This window comes from Thunnus albacares, chromosome 1, assembly GCF_914725855.1.
Source record: "Thunnus albacares chromosome 1, fThuAlb1.1, whole genome shotgun sequence".
Taxonomy (NCBI): Eukaryota; Metazoa; Chordata; class Actinopteri; order Scombriformes; family Scombridae; genus Thunnus; species Thunnus albacares.
Window position 1 is genome coordinate 7,115,037 of NC_058106.1, and position 16,627 is coordinate 7,131,663.

At 40.8% G+C, this 16,627-nt stretch overlaps 1 protein-coding gene across 2 annotated transcripts in view; it reads right to left on the bottom strand.

Annotated features, from left to right (window-relative positions):
- mmp15b (matrix metallopeptidase 15b) overlaps nucleotides 1-16,627 on the bottom strand; it is a 34,890-nt gene that overhangs the window by 11,441 nt on the left and 6,822 nt on the right. For both annotated transcript variants that reach the window (XR_006405318.1, XM_044363593.1), the window contains exons 2-7: nucleotides 12,469-12,617; nucleotides 12,049-12,171; nucleotides 11,486-11,793; nucleotides 7,411-7,572; nucleotides 6,944-7,140; nucleotides 3,484-3,622 (exon numbers count right to left, since the gene is read on the bottom strand). Coding sequence is in view for 1 of the 2 variants with exons in the window: in XM_044363593.1 (XP_044219528.1) it covers nucleotides 3,484-3,622; nucleotides 6,944-7,140; nucleotides 7,411-7,572; nucleotides 11,486-11,793; nucleotides 12,049-12,171; nucleotides 12,469-12,617 (1,078 nt within the window). In the remaining variant the exon portion in view is untranslated. The remainder of the gene's footprint in view (nucleotides 1-3,483; nucleotides 3,623-6,943; nucleotides 7,141-7,410; nucleotides 7,573-11,485; nucleotides 11,794-12,048; nucleotides 12,172-12,468; nucleotides 12,618-16,627) is intronic.

Below are 16,627 nucleotides of genomic sequence, written 5' to 3' on the forward strand. Positions count from 1 at the left end.
CTACTATCTGTTTATATCCTCACTAATTCTATTCCCTGATGGCGTTTGCTAAAAATTAGTTTTAAAACCTAATTTTAAGGCTTCACACAAGACCTCTCTTGATACATAGCAGGCAGAGTCCAAACAAGCTGAACTCGGTAGTCCAAACGTGCAAGAATTGAGAAACAGAAGTGAAGTCAGTTTGCGACTGAGCCAGCAGTGTTCTTGCTGACAGCTCCGTTTCAAAAACAACTGTACACCTGTTAATCTCACTGTAATGTGAAATCTAATACCTCTGTTTGGTTTAACACATACAGTATCATTATTAGTTTTTATTGAAGCTTGATGATGTAAGACTGACCGTGACCACGGACGTTGACCAGCTGGTCATCTTGAGCTGCCGAGTCAATATTTGGCGTAAAGGTCACTCCACAAAAGGAAACACCACGTTCAGAACGGGAGGGAGTGGGGAGTGACGTTAATGACTTCCTCCTTAGGAAAGTGTAAACTCAGAGCCTTCGGGTGGATGCTGAGGTGGGGGGGGGGGGCGGGGGGGTTATGAGATGCTATACGAACAGCTGCAGCATAGCTTTCTGGTGAAGTATACGCTGTTATTGAAAGGGTGTGTTGGATATAATATATGTTTCAGTGAGAAGAGTTTGTGTCGACTCAATTTGACTCAAACGGAGATTGAGAAAGTACTGCTGTCTTCACGCTGACGCAAAGTCATGTCGTTGACAGATCTGATTGGCGCATTTAAACGGATATCCTACTCTTGTGTTCGTCTCCCCTTTTCTTGTGTTCTCAGGTCCACCTCCTCTTCCTTTCATCCTTCTTTCCTTCTTTCTCTCTCTCTCTCAATCTATGCTGTTGGCTTGCTGCCAAGTGTCACACTGAGAGTCTTGCCGATGACGTCATCCTCCTCCTCCTCGTCAACAGCTGCCCTGAAGCCTGTAGCTCCGACTCAAGCCGCCTTAAAGGCTGAGTTCTTTCTTTTTCATTCAGCAACTTCATCCATCAGTGTAAAAGACACGCTTATTCATAAATGGTTATAAAGTGAACTGCTCAAAGTGGCCTGACTCATCTTATCATTTTATTTCTTCCCTATTTGGATAAAATAACAAAAGCAAATACTACCCCAATTCTGGAGAAATTGAAAAATATGTTTGAAAGATAGAAAAGCCTCAGATGGATATTTTTCTTTGGGGAAAAATATCTGCCATAAAAATGATGGCCATCCCAAAATGATTCTGTGTGTTAAGTTTCCAATTCCAACGCCCGATAATCTATACAATCAAGTTAAATAACTTATAACCAATTGTATATGGAAGAGGAGAAAAGCACAAACAAAGGAGGGTTTATCCTGTCAAGTATCCAGTTGTATCACTATGCTGTCACTCTGCATGCATTTCTGAAGACAGTTAGATTTAGTCAACCTAAACCATCTTGGGTCAGTATTGAACAGCGATCTGTAACAGCCATCAGTTAAAACATTGCTAACACTCAGTACCCTACACATCCAGCACAATATATTACCATTTGAATCTGTTGTTTTTATTGCTTCTCTATTTATTGAGTCTTTAATTAGAGAACATACTGGGCTGCTATATTCTCTCATATTTTATGTTATCTATTTAGGCTTTATTTATTTTATATAAAAACATGCCTTTCCTTAGTATTCCTAAAAAAAGTATTTTTTATTCATTTACTTAATTGCAGTTTTTTAGCACAGCACTGGTCTTCTTAACTGCTGCTTTTTATTGAGTTTTTAATTGTCCTTACGTGTTTCTAGGTATGTTAGTATATTTTTCATTTTCATTCTACTGTATTTTAATTTCTATATGGATATGGTTGGAATGACAAATACATTTGAAACTTGAAACCTGAACTTGAAACTTGGTGAGGAGTGCAGTTATTGCTTTTAGGAATCAGGCAAAATAACTACCCAAAGCCTCAACAAAAAATATCTGTAATGAAGTTATAAAAAAAAACATCATCTGATTTTCCAGCTCTGGAAAGGACTAAGATGTGAGATAACAAATGATGAATGGAACGAGGTCTGGAGAATAGCTCGCCCTATCTCCAAGAATGTCTCACTGAAACTAACTCAACTCAAAACCTTACACAGGTATCACTGGACTCCCGGTAGGTTGTGGAGGGTGAGGTTAGGACCAGATAGCACTTTCTGGAAATGTTTATCTAATAAAGAGTCAAATAGCTAAACTTAAGTAATTTACATGAATAACGGCTGTCTAGATAAGTATAACAGAATGTCCTGAAGACTACGGATGGCAAAGTTACCAAATGAAAGAGTTGCATTTTAAAAAAACATGTGTGTCTGTCCATTTGCTACAGTAAGGTAGTAAGTTTATGACCTGCAGAGACTAACTCCCTATTTATTCTTTCTTCCTAAATTAGACTAAATTAGAAATTAATTAGATACTTATTTCATCTATTTATTTTTTTCTTTGTTGTTGTTTTATGGTGTTTTTTGTGGTTACCTCTGTTGTTTGCTTGCTAGTTCGTTTGCTGGCTCTTTGGCTTTGTCTGCCTGCTTGTCTGTATAAGTTACAAACTATTGCTCTGCTGTCTGATTTTTGTTTTTATTAGTTAATAAAAAAACTTAAAAAAAAACATGCAAGGTCCCAAAAAGTCTCAATAAAAAGAAAAAGAGAAATACAAGCTGCTTTCAGTAAATCAATAGTATAATTCATGAGATGTGCTAGAAGAGATTCACACTCGGCGTGTAGAATACATCATGTAGTACTGCTTTAAGGGAGGTGCAGGTATGTAGAGTATATCTTCTTCATCTGCAGAAGATGAAAAAGCCCTAGAGTGTGTTTAACCGTTATAATATGACAGCATTAAGAGATAACAGTTTAAAATGACTGTGGAGCGATACAGCTGTATTTAGGTTGTAAAGGAGAAACCAGCTGGTGCATGGTTTTCTACTCAGTAGAATGCTGAAGGGTATATTTATTATCCATATACTTGTGATATGAACCCTGCACTGCATCAGATAAAATACAATATCTTATCTATAAAGAAGAAAAGATACAAATACTTTTACCTTGAAAGGCTGACGTGCTGCTACATACAAATGTGGGGCAGACTGACTTATGATAAAACCTGGATGTTGTGTTACACCACAGCATCCAATGAATCCATCTATGATTGTATATTGGCATGGTAAAATAAACACCGCTGCTTCACTGGAAACTGAATCCAAACACTGGTGTTGTTTGTCATTGTTACTACTAAAACACAGCAGTGTTGTCACACAAAGTTTGTATGTTACTTTCTTGCACGCTGTACGGCAGCTAGTACCTTAATTTCCAAATTGGGAATATTATCAAAGGCTGTTGACAGCTTATAATTCCAGACTGTTTGCAGCAGTACTTCTTTATCGACCTGATTGGAGGATGGACGGACTCATCACATGAGAGTTGTGTGCTGAGGAGCATGCTTCCATCAGTGTGTGAGATGTGAGTGTTTGCTGCATACCTTTAAAGAAGACGAACCTGCCGTCGTGTCTCTCATAGGCAGCATCTATGTCTCCAGGCAGCCCCCTCCAGAAGTGACCGATGGGCATTGGGTAGTTATCCAGAACCCTGTTCCTGCGGACCCTCCAGAACCAACGGCCCTGAGGGGAAGAAATTAAGAAGTGTGTTTGTGTGTGCATCATTTCTTATCCTCAGTTAAACTCTACAGCTTAAAAAAAAACCCCAAGAGTAAAAGTTTTTCTTTCTTTCTATCATTTTTAATTCCTGGTTGAAATAAATCCAAAAGAAAATCAATTTCAAAAATCAGCTGATAAATTTAAGGGACCTCAAACAGAAGAACAGCTGATGGGTGGGATACACAGACAGCTGATCTATGAATATTATATTAGCCCTATATATTAGCAGTTTTTATCAGTCCACGACATAGCACTGTTGTAAAGCTCAGTGGTTATTATGCCAAGCAAACTCAGCTCTGCAGGATAACTAGACCAGAACGTACAATAAACTAACAATAGCTGAACACTAGCGGTCTAATAATAGTCAGTCTCCACTCTGCTGGCTTTATCACGTCTCATTATTGCACTCTCTCTGTTCATCATAGCAAGATAACTTTTATAAAGAACTGTTCAGGTGATTTAACTGTCGAGCCGGCAGCACAAAACAAGTCACCGGTAGCACATTTTAAGCACGGACAGAAACTTGTAGTGAACATTCATACAACTGTGTATATGCTGTGCACACAAGCCAGGGGACAGATTTACACCAGAAGCCCTCAGACTCATTCATAAGTGGTGAGTCAGTAGCCCTGCCTGTCCTGGATAATGTAACGGTAAAATGCTCAGAGCTGCTTCTTTCTGGCAAGCACACCTAGATTTGTCCTTCACGCAGGACACGCTGGCAGACAGGACGGCGCGGCACAGCACAGAATGGAACAGAACGGAGAGCTGGGAGTAACGGAACAGGGCCGACCTGGGCAGACTACTTGCTCCTCGATTTGTGTGGTCTGATGGCTCATTGCATTGACCAGATTAAGACTGAATTGACCATATTAGTCCTCAGCACAACAGACCAGATCTCGATGTGGGAGTTTCAATATTGAAAGCAGCTCAGTGTGCACTGCTGGCTGTCTTTATGTCCAACTCTCTGCTGTGAAGAAATAGCAGAAGTGAATAATAGAAAGTAGCAATTTCCCTTCAGAATGACAGGCCCCTTTCTTCTTCTAATGGACAGGACTCTGTGGAGAAGGGAGCGTACTAATGATGTGCTACAGATTACTCCCACTCATAAAGTACAAGTAAGTGATTTTTGCCCATGCAGAGTAATAACAGAGAAGAACTATGGCTACAATATCTGATCAGTGGAGGCATCATTTTCAAATTGACAAGAGCACATCAGAATATTAACAGCACAGTCAGAATTTAATACTGAGCAAAGTGCTAAAAGGTGATAAAAATAAATTAAAAAAAAAAAAAAACAATTAAATGAGTCAATTCTAGCTGATAACATTTTGAGACAACATAATATCTGAAGTGCATATATCACTTCCCAATCTCAATCCTTTTCTTCCCACACTCAGACCATTAAGACATAAGCGAGACAGAAACATGGCTCTGTGTCGACCAGGCTTCTGATTGGCCTTGCCTGTAATTACATTTACAGAAGATAATGACAATTTAAATTGCCATCACCATATGGGTCAGGTCAGAGAGATCGCAATTACATATTTTCCCCAGACCTATGTAATAGCTGTTGGTAGGGGAAGACAAAAAGTTATTTTTGGACACTAATGCTGTCAAGACTGAAATCAGGACTGAGGATGAAACCCAAGAATACAGATATTACTGGCTGAGATGAAACCCAAGAGCACAGATATAACTGCTTGACCATGTGCAGCTCATGTCCAGACAGCTGGATGCCAAATCTTATAACTAGTGGTCAGAGTCAGACACACTTCCAGTCCAAGATAGGAGATATTCATAGACTGACTCTATGTCTTTGTAGGGACAGGACTAGTAGACCTTTGATACAGTGCTGTTTCATTTCCATGCTAGAGTTAAGTTTAATGTCTAAATATTCTATTGTACTACAATAAAAATAGCTAAGCTAATAAGCTTTGTGTAAATATCTGCACACATATAGATTGTAATTTTCATCTAAATACTGTTGTGTCAAAAAAGGTTTACTGGGATCCAGTTCAATATGTGGCCGACACTGTTGGATGTCAGTGACTCCCTACTGTAGCAGTCTACTGTCAAATGTCAAAACTTCAGATATCATAACAACATTTCTGGAAGGGAAGCAGAGCTCCATTACAGTAAAGCCTGGGTGTTCTCTGTCCAGCTCGCTCTCATATCTGCAAAGCTCTTTGGTGTTCAACGCTGCCAACACTGGACACCTCTTCTGACCTCTCCCACTGAAACACATCATTGCTTATCTTTGTAGAGCTGCACTATGTATAGACCGTCACTGAACAGATCCAGACCTAGTAGAGAAAACACAGGAGGAAGTGGAGTCCTATTTGCTACTGAAATTATAATTCAAGCTACTTCGCAAGGGGGAAGTTTTAATATCAACCCAAGCCATATTTTACTACTGTCTCCTACACTGCAGCCCACTAACTGCAGTGCAGGTTATGTTTACTGTCTTGTTCTAGAAATAAGATAACATAAGGGCTATATGAACAATTATCAGTCCCCTTTTTTCAACAAATCAATCAATTGTTCCATCAACAAAATGTCAGAAATAATAAACAAATGTTCATCACAAGTTACCAAACCCTAAAATTTAAATTTCTTAACTTTGTGTTCTCAAGAAATTAAAAAAAAAAATCTAGTTTTTAAGCTAAAACTAGCCTACATATATTTCTTGCATCAGGAACAATAACAGCACCTACACGTTCTGTGAAAATACTTTGCAGATTTATACAATAGCTTAAGGCACAGGGCTGGGTTGCATAATAGCAAAAGGGCTTAAGTATTAAATACATAATAAAACAGCTGACATAGCAACTACAGCCAACAGTAAAATAGTACAAATGACTAGCAAACCCAGCTAATAACAAACTGCTGCTTGCTTCAGCCCATATTTGTGTGGGTCCAGAGGCTCTTTAAGGCCAACACCTGACCACACCACACCCCTTTGAACAATGTTCCATCTCATAAAAAACACCGGCCCTGTTGGTTTACAGTCCACAAGGACCTGATTGAAAACAGATCCCCTGTTGGCCATGCACGTGCCATTTGGCTCCAACTGATTCTCCAGAAAAGAATAAGTAATTTATTGACTTGTCAGGACAGCTCCTCTGCTGAAGGCCAACTGAATTTCCAAGCAGGGACACATAATTAACGATTGTGAAGATAAACATATCTCCTCTAATGTCCTCTGCTCATAACTTAACTCAAGCTAGCAGGCTGTGGCTTCACTTAAAAATATCCCTATTCCCAGATCCTCAGCCCCTTTACCTTGAAAACAAACATCTCTCCTCGGAGCACAGCAACTGTATCAAAGTTGCCTTCACAGATATTGGGTCCATAGTGATCCGGTCTGTCAGTGGTCCTGGGGCGGTCGGGGTGCCGAGGGGGAGTCTGAGGTGGCCTGGGCTCCGGGCGACGGGGTATCACTGTGGGCAAGGCCTGGGTTGGGCCACTGTCTGGTTGACCTGCAGGGAGACATAAACAGAGTGAATGAAACTTATTTAACCACCATATGCATGGTGACAAGATATAGAATTAGATTAATTCATCTTTACATGGGTTTGTTGACAATAGTAAAACTGGTGGTGACTTTGTTGTTGAAATAAAATGCATAAAACCTACTTTTACAAAAAAAGTGTACAAATCACAGATTCATGTCGAAATTTAACACCCTGCAATGATTATACTTGCCGGATACCAAAAGGGGCATCCAAAAAATATCCAAAACATGCTACCATAGATCTGCTGAATGCCCCGCCGGTCATCCTCAGGCAGCTGGAAGTTCTCAGTCTCCATCCATTGATAAAAGGGAGCCATGATGGCCAGGGGGTTGTTGGAGTGCTCTAAACCCAGGGCGTGGCCAAGCTCGTGGACTGCTACCAGGAAGAGGTCATTACCTGTAAAGATATGATGGAGCAAAGAAAAAAGTTAGGGGATAGACAGTTTGGACAATATACTTCTTTTTTGAACACTTTATTTTTTGAGGGGGGTTATCTGTACAGAATGAGAAAGAAAGAATCCACGTTTCCCTCTGCAGGCAGCAGAAAGTCCTTTTTTTATCTATGCAGTGCATGGGTAAGAATGCCTCATCATTGTTCTCTCCCACTTATGATGTCAAAATAAATCTCCAAAGATCAGACCCATAAATCACAGATAGGCACGCTAATGATCGCTGATATCAATCAGCATACATGACCAATCAAGGGCTGCTGTTGTCCACTGCCACTGTGACAATTACACATTGACAAGGAAACAACACAGCTGTGACACACTGACCACTGCATCAACTTCCTCTCTGCACAAAAGACTTCTTACAGGTTTTTTTTCTTTTTTAGAAAAGTACAAACAAAGAAAACCTGGTTTAGAGTTGACCAACATATTCCTATAGGGGCATCTCTGATGTGGATCCAGCACACAGTAGGGTACTTCCCCTCAGTAAATACCTCTTTGTTGCACTGCTCTGCTCTGGGTGAACTATGAACTTGCTAGCCATTTTGTCTGGCCTGATGGCACATGCTGATTGGTCAGATTGGTGCCAATGACATCATGCTGTTGGGAGACTGGGACTTGGTGATGTCACTGCTGTGCATGCAGAGGAAAAAGAGATGCTCCGGATGCATGTCCTTGTGCATGTCTTCATTTCCTCTTTGCAGCACACACACACAAACAAACACACACACAGATACACACAATTCATCTCCCCCACCCCCCCGTCTATAATTTCAGAGTCACATGAATGTCCTCATGGCATGCTAAGCTGCAGCTAACACTCGAGGAGAGAAAACAGCAGAGGGCAAGATAGAGCGCTAGAGATAGCTGAGGAGGAAGAAAGAGAGAGTGTGTGTACTGCAAGTAGATAAAGAGACCTTTGTGAGGTAACCGTGACAACCATTCAGTTTGACAGAGAAAAGCAACGGTAAACTTCAAACGTCTTAGCGAAGTTAGAAGTTCAACCAATGCATCCAATGCTAATTCTGACTCCCCTACACACACATTTAATCATTCAAATCCTATTTCTGCTCTCTGAAGCTTTGTTCACTTGTTTACCACAATTCACATCTCATTCATCAGCAATGAAGGAGACTCCCAGTGAGGGAAATGCACACTAAAAGCAGCACCCTGACAACCAGAATGCACTCTCCAAGTTTGCTCTGCTTTTTTCCAGTGACTTACTCACATTAGTCTCATCTGATCACAAAGAACCACAAAGGTTTCTGACCTTTTAAAGCTACTGGCCGGCAGCATTTCATCCATGTCAGGTGTGTTTGAGGGATTTGTGGATGAAGTGTAAAAGCGTTTTTTTTTTTGTTAGAGCATCTGTGCACAGTGTGATTAATCACACTGTGCGTCACAAGGTTTACATGAAAAAGTTTAGCCCCATGCAACTGTTATTCACTGAGAAATTTAACTGAGGTCAGAGAAAGGGAAAGCTGCAAAGAATGAAATGGGTGTGTGCTTTTACTGTCTATCGCTGTCATATAATTTTTTTTATGTGTAGCTATTGATTCCTGGGCTAGAGTCTGGTTTTTTTTTTAGAACCTTATTTATTCAGGGAAGTTTGAGCAGGAGGAAGCCTCTCTTTAGTAGGAACGCCCTGATCACATTCACACAGTTAAACATTCCCACCTAGAAGCTGCCCAGTACAACCACAGTCTGATCTGCTGCCACTGTGCAGCTCCACTGGAGCAGTTGAGGTTAAGGGCTTTGCTCAAAGGCACCTCAGTATCAATGAGGGATTGGTGGTAATGAACTGTCCGGGGATTGATACGACCACCTTCTGGTCACAAGCTTGCTTCTCTAACCTTTAAGCCACGACTGTTTGACCTCTGGCCTCCATTCTCATGGAGGCCAGAGGTCAGTGCTGATTCTCTTTCATGGTCAAGGATATTTCAGCAGGGCAGAAGTGAAGCTTACTGGGGTTTGAACACGGTTCTTCAAGTTGAGGGACGGCCTTTCTTCTTACTTGATGCAATTCTTTTGTTTCATGTAAGATTAAAGTACAATCTATACTTTACTTTTTTAGGGCTAAAACAATTATTTGATTAGTTGATTGACAGAAAATGTATTAACAACAATTTTGATACTTTAAGCAGTTGATCAGGCAAAAGTGCTAATTTTCATCACCCTGGCCTCTGAAAGGTTGTAATGGACATTTTTCGCAATTTTTTCTGGCATTTTATAGGAAAAATGATTAATCTTTTAATTGGAAAAATAATAGACAGATGTGTCAATAATGAAAATTACTGCCTGTTCATTCAGGCTACAAGTAAATGAACAATGGTAGTTCTGTAAGAACTATTCCGCAATAAACAGGACCGTAAACATTTCATTAAAAATCTATAATGGACTTTTCCTTATTTCATTTATATAATTAAAAAAGGCATTCTTTAGCATATTCTGTGCTTTCCCTCCACCAGCTGCTGGATCAGTCTCCATAGGGTTACTTGCCTTAAAAGAAGACAAATTCCAAATTTTCCCAACAGCGCAGAGCATTTAAGCAACTGTACAACTAAGAGCAGCAAAAATGCAGGACTTAAATGAAGGCTACATCTGTGAAAAGTTAGACTAGTTAGACATGTGTCTAACTAAAGCCAGACAAGATTGTAATTTGGTTGCACTTTGCTTTTAAGCAGTGTAAGTAGCGTGGTGCAACAAAGGGACCAGTCTACAGATCTCCCCGAGTGGAACACACTCCCACTTACTGTGGCATTCCACTGTCCCTGTGATCTGTCCTGCAGCACATCCCACACACAGCTGATCACACAGATACAGACACACACACACACACACACACACACACACACACACAAAGCTCAGCTGTCTGTGTCTGCTGTGTGTATGTAGATAACAGGGCAGGAAAGCCCATTGTCATAAAAAAGCCCTCTGGTCAGTGGGGTGGATTGGTGCACAGCGAGAAGAGGAACTATGAAGAGTCTTAAAAAAGAAGATCTCTTCTTAATCCTGTCTTCTGCACATTGTTAGTTTAGTGCTAGAGATTGGGGTTAAAAGCTGTAATTGGGCTCAGGGTTTTAATTAGAAGGAAGCCCTCAAATGTGTGTATGCTTGTGTGTGTGTGTGTGTCCAGTGCAGCATGTATGCACCATGGTGTAAGTACACTGATCACAGAGTCCATAGATTAGTGTGTCAGTACAAGGTCTTAGCTGCGTAATGGTGAGTACATTTTAGAACCATAAGGAGAAGCAGTTGGGGTAAAAACTGTGTGATGTCACAAAGTGTCGACTTTGAACTTTTACAGAGGTAAGTGGAGTGGTGGAGCCATGCCAACTCTGGTTAGGTGTGTACTAAAGCGATGGGGACAGCTGTTTGCAATCTGTTATATAGATCAATTAAAACCTCAACAACATGACATAACTTCAGTGCTGCCAACTGCTCATCAGCTGAACATTCACAGAAACAATCAAGGACTTTATATAGACTCAAAGCTCCATTTCCACCTGAAAAACGAGAAGCGGACTCCCTCTCGACATCTGAGCCGTCTGTGTGGCTGCACACACATAAACACAGACACACCAACTCAACTTGTGCTGCAAAACATCCACCCATCTGAAGCCACAATAGACTCTGAACTTGTTTAAAAAGATCTAAAAAACCCTCTCTTAGGAAGGTGTTAGCTTTAGATTATTGTGCTCGCAACATAGCTTTCTTCCCTGTTCCCTGTTTCTGTTCCCCTTTTCGTTATGTTTCTAAATGGCATTTAGTTGCCTCTCATAAAATTTACCTCTTTGTCTCTAAAACACACAATGAAGTACACATTCCAAATTATACCAGCAACAACAATCCCCTTCCTACCTTGTAAATTCTGGTTTCCTATGGTCCACGGTTCATCTGAGTCAAAGTGTGTGTCTCCACCCATTCCAGGTCCAGGGAAGTAGGCATGGGCTAGGAACCCCCCCTCCCCATCAAAAGGAGAGCTGTCTCCATGAAAACCCGAGGCAAAGAAGATCATGATGTCAGGCTCCTTGCGGCGTCCATATTTGATCTCCTGGTAGGGGATTTCATCAAAGGTCAATGGGGTGACACTCTCCCAGACTTTAAAGGCCCGCCGGATGGCCTCATATGAATTATACTCTCCAATCTTAGGCGTGTAGTTCTGGATACTATGGGAACAAAAAGAACAATAGTTATAAAATGTGTCAGCAATTCAAAGTCTTTGGAAGATAACAGCAGTTATATCTTAGTTCCAAAATTGTTTTGGGTTGAGCCAAATTGACACGTTTTCATGTATATCAAGTTTTGCACATAATATGAGTATTGAGAATTAATTCAGGTCACAACATGATGTTTTAAAGTAGCCACAAACAACAAAATAACACTCAGTCCATTCGTGGCACACTCGATTTCCTTTTTATCACCTGTACGTGAGGTGGCCTTTGTTCCATTTATGTCCGGTTAGGGCGTAGCGTTTCCGCCGCACGTTGGTTTTGATCTGGCCTCCAAACTTGTCAGGCACACCGCAGCGGGGTCTCCTCATGGCTCTGCAGGAATTGAAAGAGGAAGTGGGATGAGTGCGTGTTGCAAGGAAGGAATACCCACGAGAAGAGATGAAGGAAAGCATGACGATAAAAACTAGTACTTTCTCCTCTTGATGTTGTTGTGTACTTTTTTTTGTTCTTTAACTTAAAGAATACCCATGAGCCGCCTAGTGCAGCCAGGCCACTGAGCATCTTCACAGGAGCAACATGCCTTGCTCAATGGCAGTTGAATTAATCCTCATCCTTTCTCTGAGGTGTAAGTCTAAACGTATAGAAATGTCAAACTTAAATCTTGCTCACGTGATGGTTTGTGAGTCCATCTGTCCAGTGACCTCCAGGCCGTAGAACCGCTGCATGTCACTGACGGCATTGGACAGGATCTGAGCTGATCGCATGGTTGACATCTGTCTGTTGGCCTGGGGCAGGTAACCGTACATCCTCAGCCATGACTGGACACACATAGGAGGAAAAACATAAAGGAAGATGAATGAAGAACAAGTAGCATATGTTTGTACAATGTGAAATGAAGGAGTATAGTAAGTGTACAGTAGGAAAACAAAGCTCATTAGGTTAATTGAAGTACGAAATGAAAATTTACGATAAAAGCCTTTAATCAAAGCCGGCAAACGAGAACATTTTGATATAATCAAGAAGCAAATTATGACAGAAACAGATATTTTATGAGCATACAGGCAATTTGTGCTGTGTACATCAGATAACAATGAACTGAAGCCAATAAACTGACATGACAGAGACACTCATATTTATTATTTGATCTTGAAGAAGAGGAATGTTGCATCTGCTGTTTTACAGAAATGCTTTGTTTTCAAGAAAAGAAAGAAACTATATTATAAGATAATCATTTGTTTTGTGGGTTTTTTTTGTGTTATTTTATTTTGCAGAATACAGGCACATGTTGCAGGTCCAGACATCAACCCATTTTCTCTACCAGCTCATCAAAGTTGGGACAGGACACACACCAGACAGGTTGGCAGTCTCTCAAAGGGGTTAAACATGACGTTTTTGCACTGGATGAATTCTCATGCTTAAAATTAATTATTATAAATACAGACACATTAAATTTCTATTAGAGGAAATGTATACTACCGCTGCTTTGGGTTGCATGTAATGTTTTGTACATACAGTGAAAGGGAGGAGATCAGTACACTGTCAGGCCAGCTGTATCTGACTGTATCTGTGGGAGTGTGTAACAGGGAGGGCTGGTGGGGGTGGAGGTTAATGACAGACTTGAGGGAGAAAACGTGATACTTGACCCAATCACAGATGACGCAAAGTCTATCCCACCTGTTATATAGAAACCTAATATCACATGCACACACGCGCGCACACACACAGGCACGCTTACATAGTGGGTTGTCTGAGATACTGGATATGCCTACGCATGGATACACTCCCTATGGTGGTGCAGGGAATGTAAAAAGTGTGTGTGTGTGTGTGTGTGTGTGTGTGTGTGTGTGTGTGTGCGCATATAAGAATGTCAGCGTCTGTGTGTGTGCAGCAGTTTACGCCCATCTTTCACAATGTAAAATACTTCTGATAAAGCTCTGTATTTACTCAACCACTCCTTTTAAAACCATGAAAACAAACCCAGCTCTCTCTGTCTTTTCTCTCCCTCAAACGTACATCCTATAAATATGAAACACTGTATATTACACTAAGAGCTGTAGTCACATATCTGTATGTGCTGCCCACAAAATTGGTTAAGTGTAGCCGGTAACCCGCCCCCACAATGTCCCCACAGCCCAATGAAAACAAATTGCAAAGCCGTGATTTACTCTGTTGACACTCCTGCCTAGGCGTCCTGCACTTGCTACAGAACTGTAAAATGACTGCATGTAACAAAAAGGTCAGATATGTGGACCTCCTCTGATGAGAGGAGTTGATATAAGGGCGGGAACTGGCGATCATCATCGTTTAATCTGCTGATTATTTTCTCAATTAATCTATTAGTTGTTTGGTCTGTAAAACTGAGATGATGATGTCTTCAAATGTTCTGACCAACAGTCCACAACACAAAGATATTCAGTTTACTGTCATAGAGGACTGAAGAAACCAGAGAATATTCACATTTAAGAGGCTGGGATCAGAGAATTCCAGCTTCTCTGACTTTTTTTTCTTAAAAAATGACTCAAAACAATGAATCAATTATCAAAATATTATCAGCACCGAGCAACAGACATTAAAATAAAAGAACAGTTGGTGATATCAAACTTTAAAGTAACTTTAACTCGGTGAACTCTTTGCTTCCCCACACTTCCTGACTCACAAAAAAACTATATTCTGCCTGTGTGTCCTTCTTCCACCATTAGACCAATCCTGACAGAGCTGCTGTGATTAATTATGAAGCGAACGCACAATGCCTGATCGATCAATCACTGTCTATCGCTGAGCTGAGTCTGACAGATCCTGATGGCACCTCATCATTTAGTAGATGACTACTGTCACCCATTAAATGTATGGCCTTTGTTGTGTGAATTAGTGCCTCTGCTCTTTTCCCCTGAAGGTTAAAAGTTTATATCCTAAAAATGCGTTGAGAGCAGTAGAACGCTGCAGGAAAAAATCAAGCTGTTCTATACGCTCATTAGCCAAAATATGTTTGTTACATGTTACATATTCATAAAAATATATTTTTTTAAATATAGTGATATTTATGCAGAATGATTCAGAGTGAAAGTACATGCACGTCAAAGGTGCAGTGCAGTGAGTCGCACCTGAGGCCTCGTGTCTTTATCGTCTATCCACTGGCCGTCAGGAGGTCAAGGATGAAAAGCAGACGTTTTGGAGCCTGCAGGCTGTGGAGCACCTGGCCTGAGGAGCTCAAACCTTTAAAACCTGTTTCACCTCTGTGTCACTACCCCCAAACACATTTGTACAGAAAAGCTGCTACAGTAAGAGGTGAGGTTTATAGGTCTTTTGTTCCAGCACTTTTTTTCTATTTTTTCTATCATTTCTATTGTTATTTACACCTTTTATTTTATTTTGTATAGAACTGCAAAAAGAAGAATACCACTCAATGCTGTTTTCTTTCATTATTTCCTTTCTCTTTCTTATCTTCTGTTTCTGGCAGTGGTTGCACTGGCTGTAGCAGTTTTGTGTGTATCTGTATCTCTCTGTGTGTGTGTATGTGTGTGTGTGTGTGTGTGTGTAGGAGCAGGAAGAGGCAGAGTGAAGGCTGAACTGGACATGACCCTGACCCACCTCTGCCTTTAGATAAGGAGGCTTCAAACACGTTGACACACAATCAAATACACACACACACTCAAGCACAAATATGCACTTCCTGAAACTATCTTAACTTTGTCCTATTCTCTCTCTCTGTTGCACGCACACGCACACACACACACACACACACACACACACACACAAAAACACAGTTGAGGAACAGATGGCAGTGTTCACAAAACACTCCTTTCATCTCTTTCAAGTGACTTCAGCTTACATTGGCTTCACTGTTACACAATACCGTAACTGCTGCTTTACTGAGGAGTTTTAAAAGCATCGATGTGATTTCCTTAGAACGACCGCCTCTGCATTCAACTGTGTTCTGTCAAAAACTGAAATGCAAATCATAATAAGTTAGTTTCCACTCGATGGGTTGAAGAAAATCAATTTCCTTAAATGACAAAAAAACATGTTCACAAGAGACAACAAATCTTTCAAGAACTGATTAGTGATGGGCAGTATTGATTTTCCTCTCATGTCGGCTAATGTTGCTCATATTTCATACTGTCTGGAGATAAAAAAAACAAAGAAATGCTACTAATGGTCATCTAACCACAACACTGACGCTGTGGGTATCTACAATTACAATTCATATCTGAATTTCAATAATAATAATAAAAAAAAAGCTATTATTAGGTGCAATCTCCAACATACATCTCCTCACATTCCAGCCATTTCCTCACTAGCTGTTGCTGCGGTGATGGGACTTTATGAAAAAGGGAAATGCCTTCCTGTCTGTTGATGTTTGTATCTTTGTGTGGTCTATGGGTGTGTGTATCTTACAAACTCTTTCTCTGTCCCATCCCGGCAAGTATTTACAGCAGGCTGTAGTTGGGTACAAGGACAGAGCTGCAGTGCTGTTTGGAAGATCTATGGAGGCATATGAACCCCTGCCACCCCTCACCCCCCATCCTCTAAAATGGTAAAGTGCTTCAGTCTGGCCGCTCACCTTCCCTCATCAGCTGGGCTGAATACAAAATAAGTCTTAGACAACAGGAGGAATAGGGGAAGGCTTGTTTGTGTGTGTGTGTGTGTGTGTGTGTGTGTGTTAGTGTACGCTAGACCTCTTCTATTAAATGGTCTTTCAGAGAGTCCTTGAGCTTACCTGCCAAAACCAGACCCAGCAATATACAAGGAGTTGTAAAACCTGCCAGGAGTGTGAGTGTGTGTGTGTGTGTGTGTGTGTCTCCACCACAATGTCAGCCAAGATACTAAC